General features: G+C 51.7%; 1 protein-coding gene across 1 annotated transcript; it reads left to right on the forward strand.

Moving 5' to 3' along the window:
- Positions 1-9,123: 9,123 nt before the first annotated feature.
- LOC139684115 (olfactory receptor 14J1-like) lies at positions 9,124-9,972 on the forward strand (the record flags this gene model as incomplete). Its single annotated transcript, XM_071579714.1, has 1 exon — positions 9,124-9,972. A coding segment is annotated over exon 1 (849 nt), but the record flags the coding sequence as incomplete, so codon positions are not given.
- Positions 9,973-13,796: the final 3,824 nt, after the last annotated feature.

Consider the following 13,796-nt stretch of genomic DNA (forward strand, 5'->3'; position numbering starts at 1 on the left):
GAGTAAACTGAAAACACACTCAGGAAAGCACCTTATTACAATAATCCCTGATTTACCATCTTCTCAGAAAGTGTCATCCAGAGCCTTTCCCAGGTGGATCTGGAGCTGTGAGCAGCCCTGACCCACACAGCACCCTCTCAGCAGCAGGACCCTGCCCTGCTCAGGGCTGCTCCTTCCTCCCACAGCTTCTCCCCAGACCTGTGAGCAGCTCCCCGGGCTGGCTGAGAGCTGACCCTGGCAGGCAGCAGAGTCCCTGCCCCAGCACAGCACCCTGGGCTGCAGGACCCTGCCCTGCACCACAGCCCTGGGCCCCCGTGGCTGCACACCCACCTTCACAGACCTGCAGCACACAATGGGAACAGGGATTGCCTTGCTCTGTCCCTCGGATGGTGCAGGAGGCAAAATCAGCTCTGCTGTGTGGCCACCTCCTCTGCACTGGAGGAACTGTGAGAGTCCTCCAGAAAGGTCCTAAAAGCTGTGGGATGTGCCAGTTTAGGAGATCCCTCCAGGAACTGAAGTTTATCCTCCTTAAAGTCGACTGTTTCAGAGTGATAATTTCTCCTCTAGTGAGATATAAGCAAGCTCTCCTCTGTCTTCTTCCAAACTGTGCTTAACTTCTCTCTCACTTCTCTGCTGTGCCCTGGGTGTCTGCAGGCAGTGCCCTGAGCCCTGCTGGGCTGTGCACAGGAGCTGCTCCTGGGCAGAGCTGTCTCTCTGCAGCACTGCCCGCTTGCCAGGAGCTCCCTGTGTGCCAGGAGCCCGGCCCAGCTCAGCATCTAAAGAACAAACCCTGGTGGGAGTTTGGTCCTGACTCCCTGAACATCAGGCCCTGAGTGGAACTTGAGGAAACCTCACAGGAATTCAAAGTCGTGTTGCAACTCCAAAGTTTCTTGTAGTTTGAATGGGCCTAATTGAGGGACACAAAGGAGAAAATGTCCCCAAGTTCCAGTTAGAGCAGAAAACTGGAGGTAGTGCTGACAGCTGGGGACAGGCAAAGTAAAGTTGGCTCTGATGCTGAATAAACCTGGATTTGTTTCACTAATCCAGAGGTCTAAACCTTGACCACGTTAAGGAAATGTCACAGCCATGCCACCCAGTCCCTGGAAAGGGAGATCCTGTCCCTCCCTCTCATTCCTCAGGGCTCTTCCTGGGGCACAGGGATGTGGGGATGTGAAATGCCAAGGGCAGGAGTATGGGGTGGCACCTCCCGGGCTGCTGAACAGGGACAAGGAGGCAATGAGGCCCCAGGGCTGCAAGGCTCACTTGTCTCCTCATGCCATCAGTGGCACACACAGCAGCCATGGCCAAAGGCCTGCACAAGTTGGCTCTGTCAGGGCCTTTCAGCTTCTGCACATCCCTGTCTCCTCTCCAGCCCAGACTGTCCTACAATGTCCATGCCCTGCCCCTTTCCCTGCAGGCTGTTGTCATCCCCCTGACTGCCCCACCTGGCTGGCACCTTCTTGCACTGACATCTCTCCCTCCTCCCTGGCTCTTCCTTGGAATACAAAGCCTTGGGCTGATCCAGACTTTTTCTGGGGGCGTGTTGCCCCACAGCACTGCTCTCAGAGGGGAATTCCTTTCTCCTCATATCCACCCTGAATCTCCCCAGCTGCCCTTGGTGGCATTATTTCTTTCTCATGCTGTTTCTCACTACAAAGGAAAGTTTCACCATCTATGGTGGAGAGCACTTCAAGCACTCTCAGGCCTCTCCTGTGCTCTACTCAGTCTCCACACCACTGAGCCCTGGGCTTTCAGTCCTTATCTATTGCTCATGTGCTTGAGGCCTCCAAGTGCATTCATGGGCCATCTCTGGTCCCTCTCCACGTGTTTAGCCATGACAATGCAGAGCTGCTTGTCCAAGAAAGATGGAGTGACACTTTTTGCCAAGGGTTGTATTGGCAGAAGAAGGCACAGTACCTGAAACTGACTGAGGGGAGATTTACATTGGATGTCAGGAAGAAATATTTTATATGAAGGTGGAAGGAGCCTGGAATAGGTTGCCCACTATGTGCAAAAACCCGCCCCTGGAGGTGTCCAAGGTTGGGAGCTTTGGGCAACCTGAACTCGTGGAAGGTGTCCCTGGATAATGAAAGGGAAAGTTGGTCGAGAGGCTCTTTCAGGTCTCTTCCAACCCAACCCATTTTATCAGTCTTTCATTTCTATATCTCCAATACCCTCACCACAGTGCTGCAAATATCTACATACACAATGTCAGCATTTTGATGTGACCCAATCCCCAGAGCTTTATAGAAATGAATGAACTGCCATTTTAAAGACATGAATTTCATGGTATTTGGAGGAACAATTCAAAACTCTGAAGTTCCAAAGGAACTAAGAGAAATTTACAACATCTCTGCATGGAAAGCTCACCGAGTACTCTGAGTTGGGCCTGTGGCCTTCAGTGTGTTGGGGCTGCCCTGGGGCTTCTCCTCCAGTGGGATGTGCCCTGGTCATGGAACAGCAAAGGCACTTCCTACCCCAGCAATCTGCATCCTTCTGCATGTCAGGCCCTCACTCACTGTCCCTCACTCTGCTCAGTGTTTGCCTTGGCTCGTGGGTGCACTTGATTAGATCTGCTTGAGTGTTCTGAGGCACAATCCAACACTTATTGCCTTCTGCACCCACAGCATAAGAAATATCACTTGCCCTTTCTATGGGGTGGACCTGATGGATGTTTTTGCATTACTGCTTTTAATTCCCCCTTTTGGAAGATGACATTTTCCCAAGCTGGGTCAAGGTGTTGGGATCTTTCACAGTTACCTGAAGTAACTCAGAATCATAGAATGTCCTGAGTTTCAGAGACCTTAAAAGATCATCTAATTCCAACCCCAGTGACATGGACAGGGACACCTTCCACTAGGCCTCATTGCCCAGAGCTCAGTCCAACCTGGCCTTGAACACTCCAGGGATGGGGCAGCCACAGCTTCTCTGGGAAACCTGTGCCAGATCCTCAGCACCCTCAGAGAGAAGAATTTCTCCCTAATATCTCATCTGAACCTGCTCTCTGTCAGTGTGAAGCCATTCCCTCTTGTCCTGTCACTCCAGGTCCTTGTAAACAGTCTGTGTCCATCTTTCTTGTTTGCTCCCTTTGGGTCCTGGAAGGCCACAATTTGGTCACCCCAAAGGTTCTCTTCTCCAGGCTGAACAATCCCAATTCTCTCAGCCTTTCCCCATGGCAGAGCTGCTCCATCCCACTGATCATCTTGGTGTCTCCTCTGCACTCATTCCAACAGCCTCCTGTGCTGGGACCCCAGAGCTGGAGGCAGCTCTGCAGGTGGGGCAACATCCACCCATGTGTGTTCCTGCAAGTGCAGTGTGGAACCTCATGGAACCAAAGGGCCATTGTGACACCACAGAACCTCATGGAACCAAAGGGACATTGTGACACCACAGAACCTCATGGAACCAAAGGGACATTGTGACACCACAGAACCTCATGGAACCAAAGGGACATTGTGACACCACAGAACCTCATGGAACCAAAGGGACATTGTGACACCACAGAACCTCATGGAACCAAAGGGGACACTGTGACACCACAGAACCTCATGGAACCAAAGGGCCATTGTGACACCACAGAACCTCATGGAACCAAAGGGCCATTGTGACACCACAGAACCTCATGGAACCAAAGGGACATTGTGACACTTCAGATTCTCATAGAAACAAAGGAAATCTGGAACATTTCTGAACTTCAAGGAGTCAATGGGCCACTGTGACACTTGAGGCCTCACCAAACCAAATGGACACAGGGACACCGTGGAACCTCTTGGAGATACGGGGCCACCATGACACTGCAGGGCCTCAGGGAACACAGGAAACACTGAGACTTTTCAGAATCTCATTGAACCAAGGGGCCTTTGTCTTTTGTGGGGCCTCCTGGAACCAAATGAACCCCAGGACATTTTGGAAGCTCATGGAATCAAGGTGCCACTGTGGCTCTGCAGAGCCTTATGGACAGTGACGGGATGTTGTACCCTGATCAGGCCCAGAATCTGCTCAGAGAATGCAAACAGTGCAGGCTCTCTGTGCTGAGTTACTGCTGGCACCAAGGTGCTGGTTTGGTGTTGAATTCTGCTGAAACCAGCCTGGTTCACCAAACTGCAAATACACATCCTGCTTTTTGAAACAGGAGCTGACAGATAAGCTGCTCACTGGCCTGGAAATACAGGACCTGCAATCCCTCCCTGTGTAACTTTAAATCCCAGCCCAAATCTCATATGGCACATCCTTCCACAGACTGCCTTGAAGTGTGTGGAGCTTCTCCCATGAAGAAGGAGGGTTCTTCATGGTCACTGCCCAGGGGTTAAGGGAAGGACAGAGATCTGCCCTCTTTATCTGTGTGGTAAATTACAACAATCCCTGCTGAATGATTGTTTCTTTTTGCTGGCTTTGATACAACTGCTTTAAAATAATGCTTTTGATACAGAGCACTGCACTATTTTAGGCTATAATATACTATACTAGGAGGTTTTTAGCCTTTCCACAGTGTAGTAAATATTTCTGATTTAGATCTTTAATCTGTTCACTTATCTGTTTCTTTCTCTGTCCATTTATGATAATAAATAATACATTAGATATAAGTACATCTGATATGCCATCATTAAAACCTGCAGGAGAAAGTGATTCAATCACATCTCTATAATTCCCTAAATTTTAACCACAGAGTAAACCTGAGTCTAAGATTGGACCTTGTCACACTCAGGCTCCTCTCTAAGAAGGGTTTAGAAAGCAATGGGGTCCTTTCTGCACCTCATAGCTCAATGTGGTGCCTTCTCTAATAACCTTTGTCTAAGCCTTCCATATTTGCTGTGACACAATGAGATTCCACAAAGTCTCAAGACACCTTTGGTTCCATGGGCTTGCCCAATGTCACTATGGTCCCCTGATTCCATGAATTTCCACAGTATCTCAGGTTTCTTTTCATTCCATGAGGCCCCACAGAGCCAAAATGGACCCTTCATTCCATGAGGTTCAGCAGTGACACAGTGGTGGTTTCAGAGATGGTGGAGCTTTTTTTTCCCTTTGCAGTTGGAAATAGAATGAGAAAGAAATAAGGTCACCAAGGGCAATGGAGGAGGTGCAGACTGGAAACAGGGAGAAAGGAATTTCTTTCCAAGGTCAGAGGTGTGGTGAAACACATCCCCCAGAAGGAGCCTGGATCAGCCCAAGGCTTTATGGAAGAGCCAGGGAGGAGGGAGAGATGTCAGTGCAGGAAGGTGCCAGCCAGGTGGGGCAGTCAGGGGGATGACAACAGCCTGCAGGGAAAGGGGCAGGGCATGGACACTGTAGGACAGCCTGGGCTGGAGAGGAGACAGGGATGTGCAGAAGCTGAAAGGCCCTGACAGAGCCAACTTGTGCAGGCCTTTGGCCATGGCTGCTGTGTGTGCCACTGATGGCATGAGGAGGCAAGTGAGCCTTGCAGCCCCTGGCCCTCATTAACCATAGAATCATAGATTTGATTGGATTGGAAAAGACCTCTGAGATCATCAGGTCCAACCCTTGGTCCAACTCCAGTCCCTTTACTAGACCATGGAAGTCAGTGTCATGTCCAATCTTACTTGAAAAATCTGCAGGGATGGTGAATCAACCCCCTCTCTGGGCAGCCCATACCAATGCCTGATTACTCTCTCTATAAAGACTTTTTTTCTCATCTCCAATTTAAATTTCCGCTGGCAGAGCTTGAGCCCATCGTGCCCCCTTGTCCTATTGCTGAGTGCCTGGGAGAAGAGACCAACCCCCACCTGGCCACCTGAGGTCACCTCTGAGCCTCCTCTTCTCCAGGCTAAACAACCTGAGCTCCCTCAGCCTCTCCTCACAGCACTTGTGCTCCAGTCCCTTCCCAGCCTTGTTGCTCTTCTGTACACCCACACCAGCCCCTCAAGATCTTTCCTGAAATGAGGGGCCCAGAACTGAACACAACACTCAAGGTGTGGCCTCACCAATGCAGAGTACAGGGGAAGGGTCACTTCCCTGGTCCTGCTGGCCACACTAGTTTTGCTCCAAGACAGGATCCCATTGGCCTTCTTGGCCCCCTGGGCACACTGTTGGCTCATGTCGAGCTTCCTGTCACTCAGTCCCCCCGGTCCCTCTGCCTGGCTGCTCTCCAGCCACTCTGTGCCCAGCCTGGAGCGCTGCAGGGGGTTGTTGTGGCCAAAGGGCAGGACCTGGCACTTGGCCTTGCTGAACTTCATCCCATTGGAATCAGCCCATCTCTCAAGTCTCTCCAGATCCCTCTGCAGAGCCCTCCTGCCTTCCAGCAGGTCGACACTCCCTCCCAACTTGGTGTCATCAGCAAATTTGCTGATGATGGTCTCAATCCCCTCACCTAAATCATCAATAAAGATGTTAAACAGGACTGGACCCAACACTGACCCCTGGGGAACACCACTGGTGACCGGCCACCAGCTGGATGACTCCTTGTCCCTGTTCAGCAGCCTGGGAGATGCCACCCCATCATCCTGCCCCTGGCATTTCACATCTCCACATCCCCACATCCCAGTGCCCCACGAAGAGCCCTGAGGAATGAGGGAGGAACAGGATCTGCCTTCCCAGGGGCTGGGTGGCATGGCTGTGATATTTCCTTTACAAGGTCAAGGCTTAGACCTCTCGATTAGTTAAACACATCTGTGTTTATTAACATCAAAGCCAACTTTACTTTGCTTGTCCCACCTTCCATCACTACCTCCAGTTTTCTGCTCTAACTGAATGCTGGGGACATTTTCTCCATTGTGTCCCTCAGTGGGACCCATTAAATCTACAAGAAACTTTGCAGTTGGAAGAAGACTTTCTATTCTTGAGAGGTTTTCTCAAGTTCCACTCAGGGCCTGGTGTTCAGGGATTAAGCACGAAATTCCCCCCAGGGGCTGTTGCTGTGCTGCTGAGCTGGGCCGGGCTCCTGGCACACAGGGAGCTCCTGGCAAGCGGGCAGTGCTACAGAGAGACAGCTCTGCCCAGGAGCAGCTCCTGTGCACAGCCCAGCAGGGCTCAGGGCACTGCCTGCAGACACCCAGGGCAGAGGAGAGAAGTAAGACACTGATGAGAGGCTTTGTGGAGTGTCAGAATGCTGAGAGTTCACTGATGGAATCACCTGAACAGTCCTTAACACAGTAAGTCTCTGGGTTCAGGGTGATACAGGAGTGTGCTGGAGGGCTCTCCCAGAGCTCACACATGTTGCTGCAGCTCACATTTGGCAGGATGGCTCTCAGGGTTCCTTTTTGTGGAGGAGGACATACTCCAGAGCAAGGATTACCTGTGCCATCATCAGAGAGACACAGCATGAAATCTTTCTTCTGGGGATGGCACAAGGGTGGGAAGGTGGGTGCTTAGCCAGGGGTGCCCAGGGCTTCTCTGTCCGAGCAGGGTCCCTTCATTCAGGGGACTGAGTGTCAGGGCAGGGGCTCTGCTGCTGCCAGGGGCACTCTCAGCCTTCCTGGGGATCTCCCAGGGTTGCTCCAGGAATAAGATCTGGGTGAAGGTGTGACACCTGTCAGGGCAGGGTCCTTCTGCAGGTGAATGGGTGCAGTGGGGTCAGAGCTGCTCACAGCTCCAGATCACCCAAGGTTACTTTAATAAAGACATCAAGGCAGCATTAACCTGAAGGGAGAGTCTGTGCTTTGGGTTTTCCACTCTTCGTGGTCTCGGGGGGGAGATGGAGATGGCAATTTATTTTTCTTCTCATATGAAGGCACTGAGATTCCATTTCTCATGAATTTCTGAGCTTCTTCCAAACCCCAGCACAGCCAGAACTGCCTCTGGGCATTGCCCTGTGCTGGTAGGGCTCTACAGGGCAGAGCTGAGCACCCAGGGCCGGGATGGGCTTTGGGAGCACTGCCAGGGCACAGCCCTGGGCACAGGGAAGCAGCTGCTGGCAGGGACATCTCCAGGCAGCAGAGCCCTGGGCAGGGAGTGAGAGGGAGTTGCTGCTGAAATGCCGTGGCAGAGCAGTTAGGGCAGCTCTGGCCATCTCCTACTCTGCTGATTTTTTCCCAGAAGAAGCCCCTGATCTCCTCCAATAGCCAGGAGAGCCTCTACCTCAAAGGCCATGGGGTCAGGGGCATCTCTTGACACACAGAGCCCTGATGAGGGGAAACTCCCTTTGCCCATCTGCTTGTCCCTGTGGGGTGTCCAGAGGAGTGGGGCAAAATTTCCCCATTTCTCCTCCTCTTCATGCTGCCTTTGTTCCCAGCTCAGGTGGGAGCTCCAGGCAATGGGTCTACAGGACTCTCCACTGAGGATGTAACACCTCTGGGACATTCAGCCCTTTCCCTGGATGATCCTGCTGTGCTGCAGGCTGCCTTCCTGAAGGGCACAGCTGTGCCATTGCAGCTCTGTGTTCCCCACAGCCCCTCAGCACCGAGGCCATGGCAGTGGGGCTGCAAGGTGTGTGCAGGCAGCTGCAATGAGCCCTCTGTGCCCCTGGCTGGGAGGGGAGAGCTGAGATCTGCCTTGGGTAGGATGAGACAGGATGAGGAGTTTGGAGATGTGCACTTGCAAACTGAAGTCACCAGCTCTCAGCAGTGTGCAGCTTCTCCTCATGAGAACACTTGAGTGCCTTTGCCCTGCAGGTCAAAGAGGTGACAGCCTTGGGCAGCTGAGAGCAGGGCTGATGGACACACTGTCTGCCCCACACTGCAGGAATGGACGATCCCTTTGATTCACAGGACCTGCCAGGTTTCTCTTAGACATGAGTATAAATGCAAAGGATTTGTGCCTTAAAAACTCCACTCCCTGTGGTGGAGCAACTAGAAGGAAAGAAAAAACAACTATGAGTCCACAGCTGTGCTGTGCAGTCGTTTGAACTGTGAGTGACAAGGCTGAGAAGCTGTTTAGTGCCATGAATGAGTTTAAAAAACATCACTCCCAGTTCCTATTTATTTATCTGCTGTTGTAGAGTACAACTGATTCCTGTAGAAAATCAGCAGAGCTCGTTAATCCTTAGAGCTTTCTGAGCCAGGCCTCTCCAGAAGTCCTAAAATGACCAGCCAAAGAATTCTTGAGAGTGAGAAGAGGCGATTTAAAGGGTTTACATGAGGACAGGCATAGTTCTTTTTTCAGAGACATCTACAGTAACTACTTACTGCTTTTTCTGCTTGGACAGGTGCCAGTACCCAGAGACAGTAAATGTGCAACAGCAGCTCCATCAGCCACTTCCTCCTCCTGCCATTGGCAGACACGCGGCAGCTCCAGCTCCTGCTCTTGTGGATCTTCCTGGGCATCTTCCTGGCTGCCCTCCTGGGCAACGGCCTCATCATCAGCACCATAGCCTGTAACCACCACCTGCACACCCCCATGCACTTCTTCCTGCTCAACCTGTCCCTCACAGACCTGGGCTCCATCTGCACCACTATCCCCAAAGCCATGCACAACTCCCTCTGGGGCACCAGAACCATCTCCTACATTGGGTGTGCTACTCAGGTCTTTTTTTTTCTCTTCTTCATCATAACAGAGTATTCCCTCCTCACCATCATGTGCTACGACCGCTACGTTGCCATCTGCAAACCCCTGCACTACGGGACCCTCCTGGGCAGCAGAGCTTGTGCCCACATGGCAGCAGCTGCCTGGGCCACTCCGTTTCTCTACTCTCTGCTGCACACAGTCAATACATTTTCCTTGCCCCTCTGCCATGGCAATGCCCTGGGCCAGTTTTTCTGTGAAATCCCCCAGATCCTCAAGCTCTCCTGCTCAAACTCCTACCTCAGGGAACTTGGGCTCATGGTGGTTAGTGCTTTTCTATTTGTGGGTTGTTTCATTTTCATTGTTTTCTCCTATGTGCAGATCTTCAGAGCTGTGCTGAGGATCCCCTCTGAGCAGGGAAGGCACAAAGCCTTTTCCATGTGCCTCCCTCACCTGGCTGTGGTCTCCCTGTTTGTCACCACTGTCTTCTTTGCCTACCTGAAGCCCCTTTCTCTCTCCTCCCCATCCCTGGATCTGGTGGTGTCAGTTCTGTACTCAGTGGTACCTCCAACACTGAACCCTCTCATCTACAGCCTGAGGAACCAGGAGCTCAAGGATGGTCTGAGGAAAATGATGACTGGATGCTTTGCAGCAGCCAGAGACTCCTTGCTTTGCTTTGCCAATGGCTCATAGTGTATGTCATGAGAGACCAAGGCTGTTCTCATTTATAATTTTGCTTTTTTTCCTCCTCCTGATTTTATGTTATTCAAAAAATGTCATTATTCATTCTCCTCCACTTTTTTACCCCCTCCATTTTTTGTGACTAAGCCCAAGGACTGCCCTGGACTTGTGGATTGGGATAAGGCACTTTATTAAATCAAAAGCCACAGTTTGAGTGCACAAGTGGAGAGGAAAATAACCAGGTTTATTCTCTACATCCCATCAGCAGAGATGTCCAGCCCCTTCCCAGGAAGCCAGGCTTTGGCACATGGGGTGGCTGATCAGCAGGCAAATATTGTAAACAATGAAAACCCCCATTCCTCCTCCTTTCCTCAGCTTTGATACCTGAGCTGATGTCACATGGTCTGGAATATCCCTTTGGTCAGTCTGGCTCCGCTGGCCTGGCTGTGTCCCCTCCCAGGATCTTGCCCTCGACTGGGGAAGGAATGTTGCAGAGCTGATGCTGTGCCAGCCCTGCTCAGCAGCAGCCACAACACTGCTGTGTTCTCAACCCCTGTCCAGCTCCCAGTGCAAAGCACAGCACTGGGAGGGCTGCTGTGGGGACATGAACTGCAGCTCAGCCAGAGGCAAAATATTTCCATAAGGTTCCTCAGTGCCCCAGGATTCCCTTGGTTCCATGAGGCCTTGAAGTGTCAAAATGGCATTTTGATTCCCTGACAGCTTGACAATGGTCCCTTGATTCTATGAATCCAAAGGTCTCAGGACTCCTTTGCTTTAACGAGGCTTCATATGTCACAATGGCCCATTGGTTCCATGTGTTTCCCAGTGTTACAATTGCACAATGATTACATCAGATTCCAGAGTGTCCAAGGATTCCTTTGATTCCATGAGGTTCTGCACTGTCACAATTGTCTCTTTGACTTCATAAGGCCCCTCAGTTTAACAATGACTCCTTGATTCCATGAGTTTCTGCAGTGTCCCAAGACTCCTTGGAGTCCATGAGGCCCTGTAGTCTCACAATGATCTCCTGATTCCATGAGGCTCCACAGCCTCACAGAGTCCCTTTTCCTTCCATGAGGCTCCACAGTGTCACAATGGGCTTTGGTTTCCATGAGGTCCTGCAGTGTCACAACAGAACCTTGATTCCATGATGTTCCCAAGTGTCAGAATGGCCACTGGATTGATAACAAGGCATTCCACAGTGTCCCAGAGTTCCTTTGGCTCCATAAGGACCTAAAGTGTCACAAAGGACCCTTGATTCCATGAGTTTCCACAGAGTCCCAGAGTTCCTTTTGTTCATGAGAGAAAATGACTGGAGGTAAAAACAGGGGAATCAAGTTATATTCACATCCTAACAGAAGTTGCAATGGTTCACAAAGTTCAGGTGAAGGTCCATCAGGAGTGTTTGCATAATCCTTATTTTAACACCCTCAGCATGAACTGAACCTGTTTGTACCTCATTAAATCTTTCCTCTCTTTTGGCCATCTCTTCTTCCCTCCCCCAAATACTCCATTCCTTTTGTCCCACTTCCTCCTGACTCACCTAAATCCTTCACTTGGATGGGCTCAGCTTTGTGATGCCCTTCATGACCCCTGAGCATCTGCCTGCCCACCTTGGCCGGTCAGTCCCTGGGAACACACCTGACAGCACAGCCCTCCAGGGGACAGGATGTTCTGCTGTGCTGGAGAGGGCCCTCCTCAGCCTGGCCAGCATTGCTGGAGGTGGGGGATTCCCTGCCCTCCCCAGCTGGTCCCTTCCTGCCCACCAGCTCCTGCTCCAGAAGGGCTCACACACACCCTGGGGGACTTTTCACCCTTGGGTACTTGAGCTGCCCCGGGGCATCTCTGGGACAGTGTCCAACTGGGTGGCTGCTCTGGGAGGTCATGGCCTGAAGCCAGGAGTGTGGATTTTAGGACACATCTGAAACCTCTGCAGTCAGAAGTTGATAATTTTTAAAGACTTCCTGGCCTGTCATTACAAGGTCGAGTTTGTTTGTTTGTTTATTTTCAATTTCAATGACTTTTCATATTTTTTTCAGTGACAACACCACATACATGTACTAATCTGATTCACTCACTGTTTATGTGAAAATTCTTGTGTAGTTATTTTTCATCATTGTACATTTCCTACCAATTATTTGAATGCAGGAAAATTGCTCAGAGAAGCTCCTGAAACTCTTTGGGCAGGTTTCATATCTCTAATTTTGCCTCTTTTATTCTTCCTCTCTCAATTTCTGCCTTCAAAGATCTCTCCAAGCTGTTCATGCCTGGGAATGTTTTCATAGTCCCGAGTTGTGCTCTGGGCCATGTCAAAGGGGACAAAAGCACCTTCTAGAGAACACTGCCCCTCCTGCTCACAGAGCCTCTCTGACTGCTCAGGTGAGATGGTCCCCAGGCTGCTTTCCTGGTGTGGGATGAAAGGGACAGAAAGGCAGAGGAGGGCAATTGAGGAGACAGGGACATTTGCAATGGAACTATGTGAGGCCTGTGAGATGAATTTCACTGCAGCAGTGGAGGTTGTTCCTGGAGTCACAGCCAGAAGTGTCAGGGCTCTGACAGGTGCCCACACCTGAGCTGTGCTCATGCCCTGCTCACACCCCCAGGGCTGTTCAGAGACACGAGTCCTTCCCTTGCACACACAGACAGTTCCTGGCAGCAGGTGCAGTGTCTCCTTGAACTCCTGCTGCCACTGCCAGGGGCTGGAGGCACCTCAGCCCTGCAGAGCCCCCACCCTGCACACTCACAAACTTCAGATCAACAGGGGGGTTTTCCTCTCCCTGGCCCTTCCCAGTCCAGCCCCTCCCTGGTCTCCCCATCTCCCTGTTCCTGCCCCAGCCCAGCAGAGCAGCACAGTCATGTTGACCTGCAGCAAGAAATGGAGGAAATGGAGGTCAGGGGCAGTGACCCTGTGTGTGGAATGCTCAGGAGATCTTCAGTTCAGGCATCTCCTGCAGCCCCAAGGCCAGCCCTGCTCCCCAGGACAGCAGGAAAGACTCGGCCCCAAAGGCTCCTCAGGCAGCTCCTGCTGCCCCAGGGACAGGGCAGCCTCTTTCCATGTCTCCTCTGCACACACAGGCTGTCCTGCTCTTCTCCTGGCACATCCCATCTCCCCACAGAGCCTTTCCCCAGGGAAACACGTCTGTGCTGGCCTGACCAGCCATTCCTGCAGCCCCTCCCCGTGCTCCCCACAGCCCCTGAGCTGGGGGTGCTGCTCTGCAGGGCACGGGGGCTGTGGTGCCCAGGGCCATGGGGGGACTCTGCTGGGCTGTGCTGGTCAAGTTGGGAGGCAGAGCCAGCTGATGGTGGTCCCTGCCACTGACCACCTGCCACACCAGCTCTTGAGTGGCCACAGAGGGTGCTCAGAGGGGTCCTGCCTTGTGCCAGTGCTGGGAGATGGGTCTGGGGGCTGCACTGGATCTAATCTATGAACCTTCACTGACCAGAACATGAAGCCCTCACCAGACTCCTTTTCCAGTGCCTGTCATGGTCTCTGGGGTTGCAGAGCTCCCCTTTGCCAGTTCACACTCAGATGTATGTAGGGAAAAATTTGAACTTAGAAGCTTTTGTGCACAACCCAGCCCATGGAAAGAGGAACGAGGCCCCTGCATCCTTGAGCCTGCTTCAAGCAGAGCAGTAAACAACAGAAAGAATGTGGCAGCTGTTGGGAGAAGGAGGTAAACACATTGATAGAGAAGGGCATAGCTTGGAGAAAAGTACCA

Source organism: Pithys albifrons, chromosome 31 (assembly GCF_047495875.1).
Source record: "Pithys albifrons albifrons isolate INPA30051 chromosome 31, PitAlb_v1, whole genome shotgun sequence".
NCBI classification, from domain to species: domain Eukaryota; kingdom Metazoa; phylum Chordata; class Aves; order Passeriformes; family Thamnophilidae; genus Pithys; species Pithys albifrons.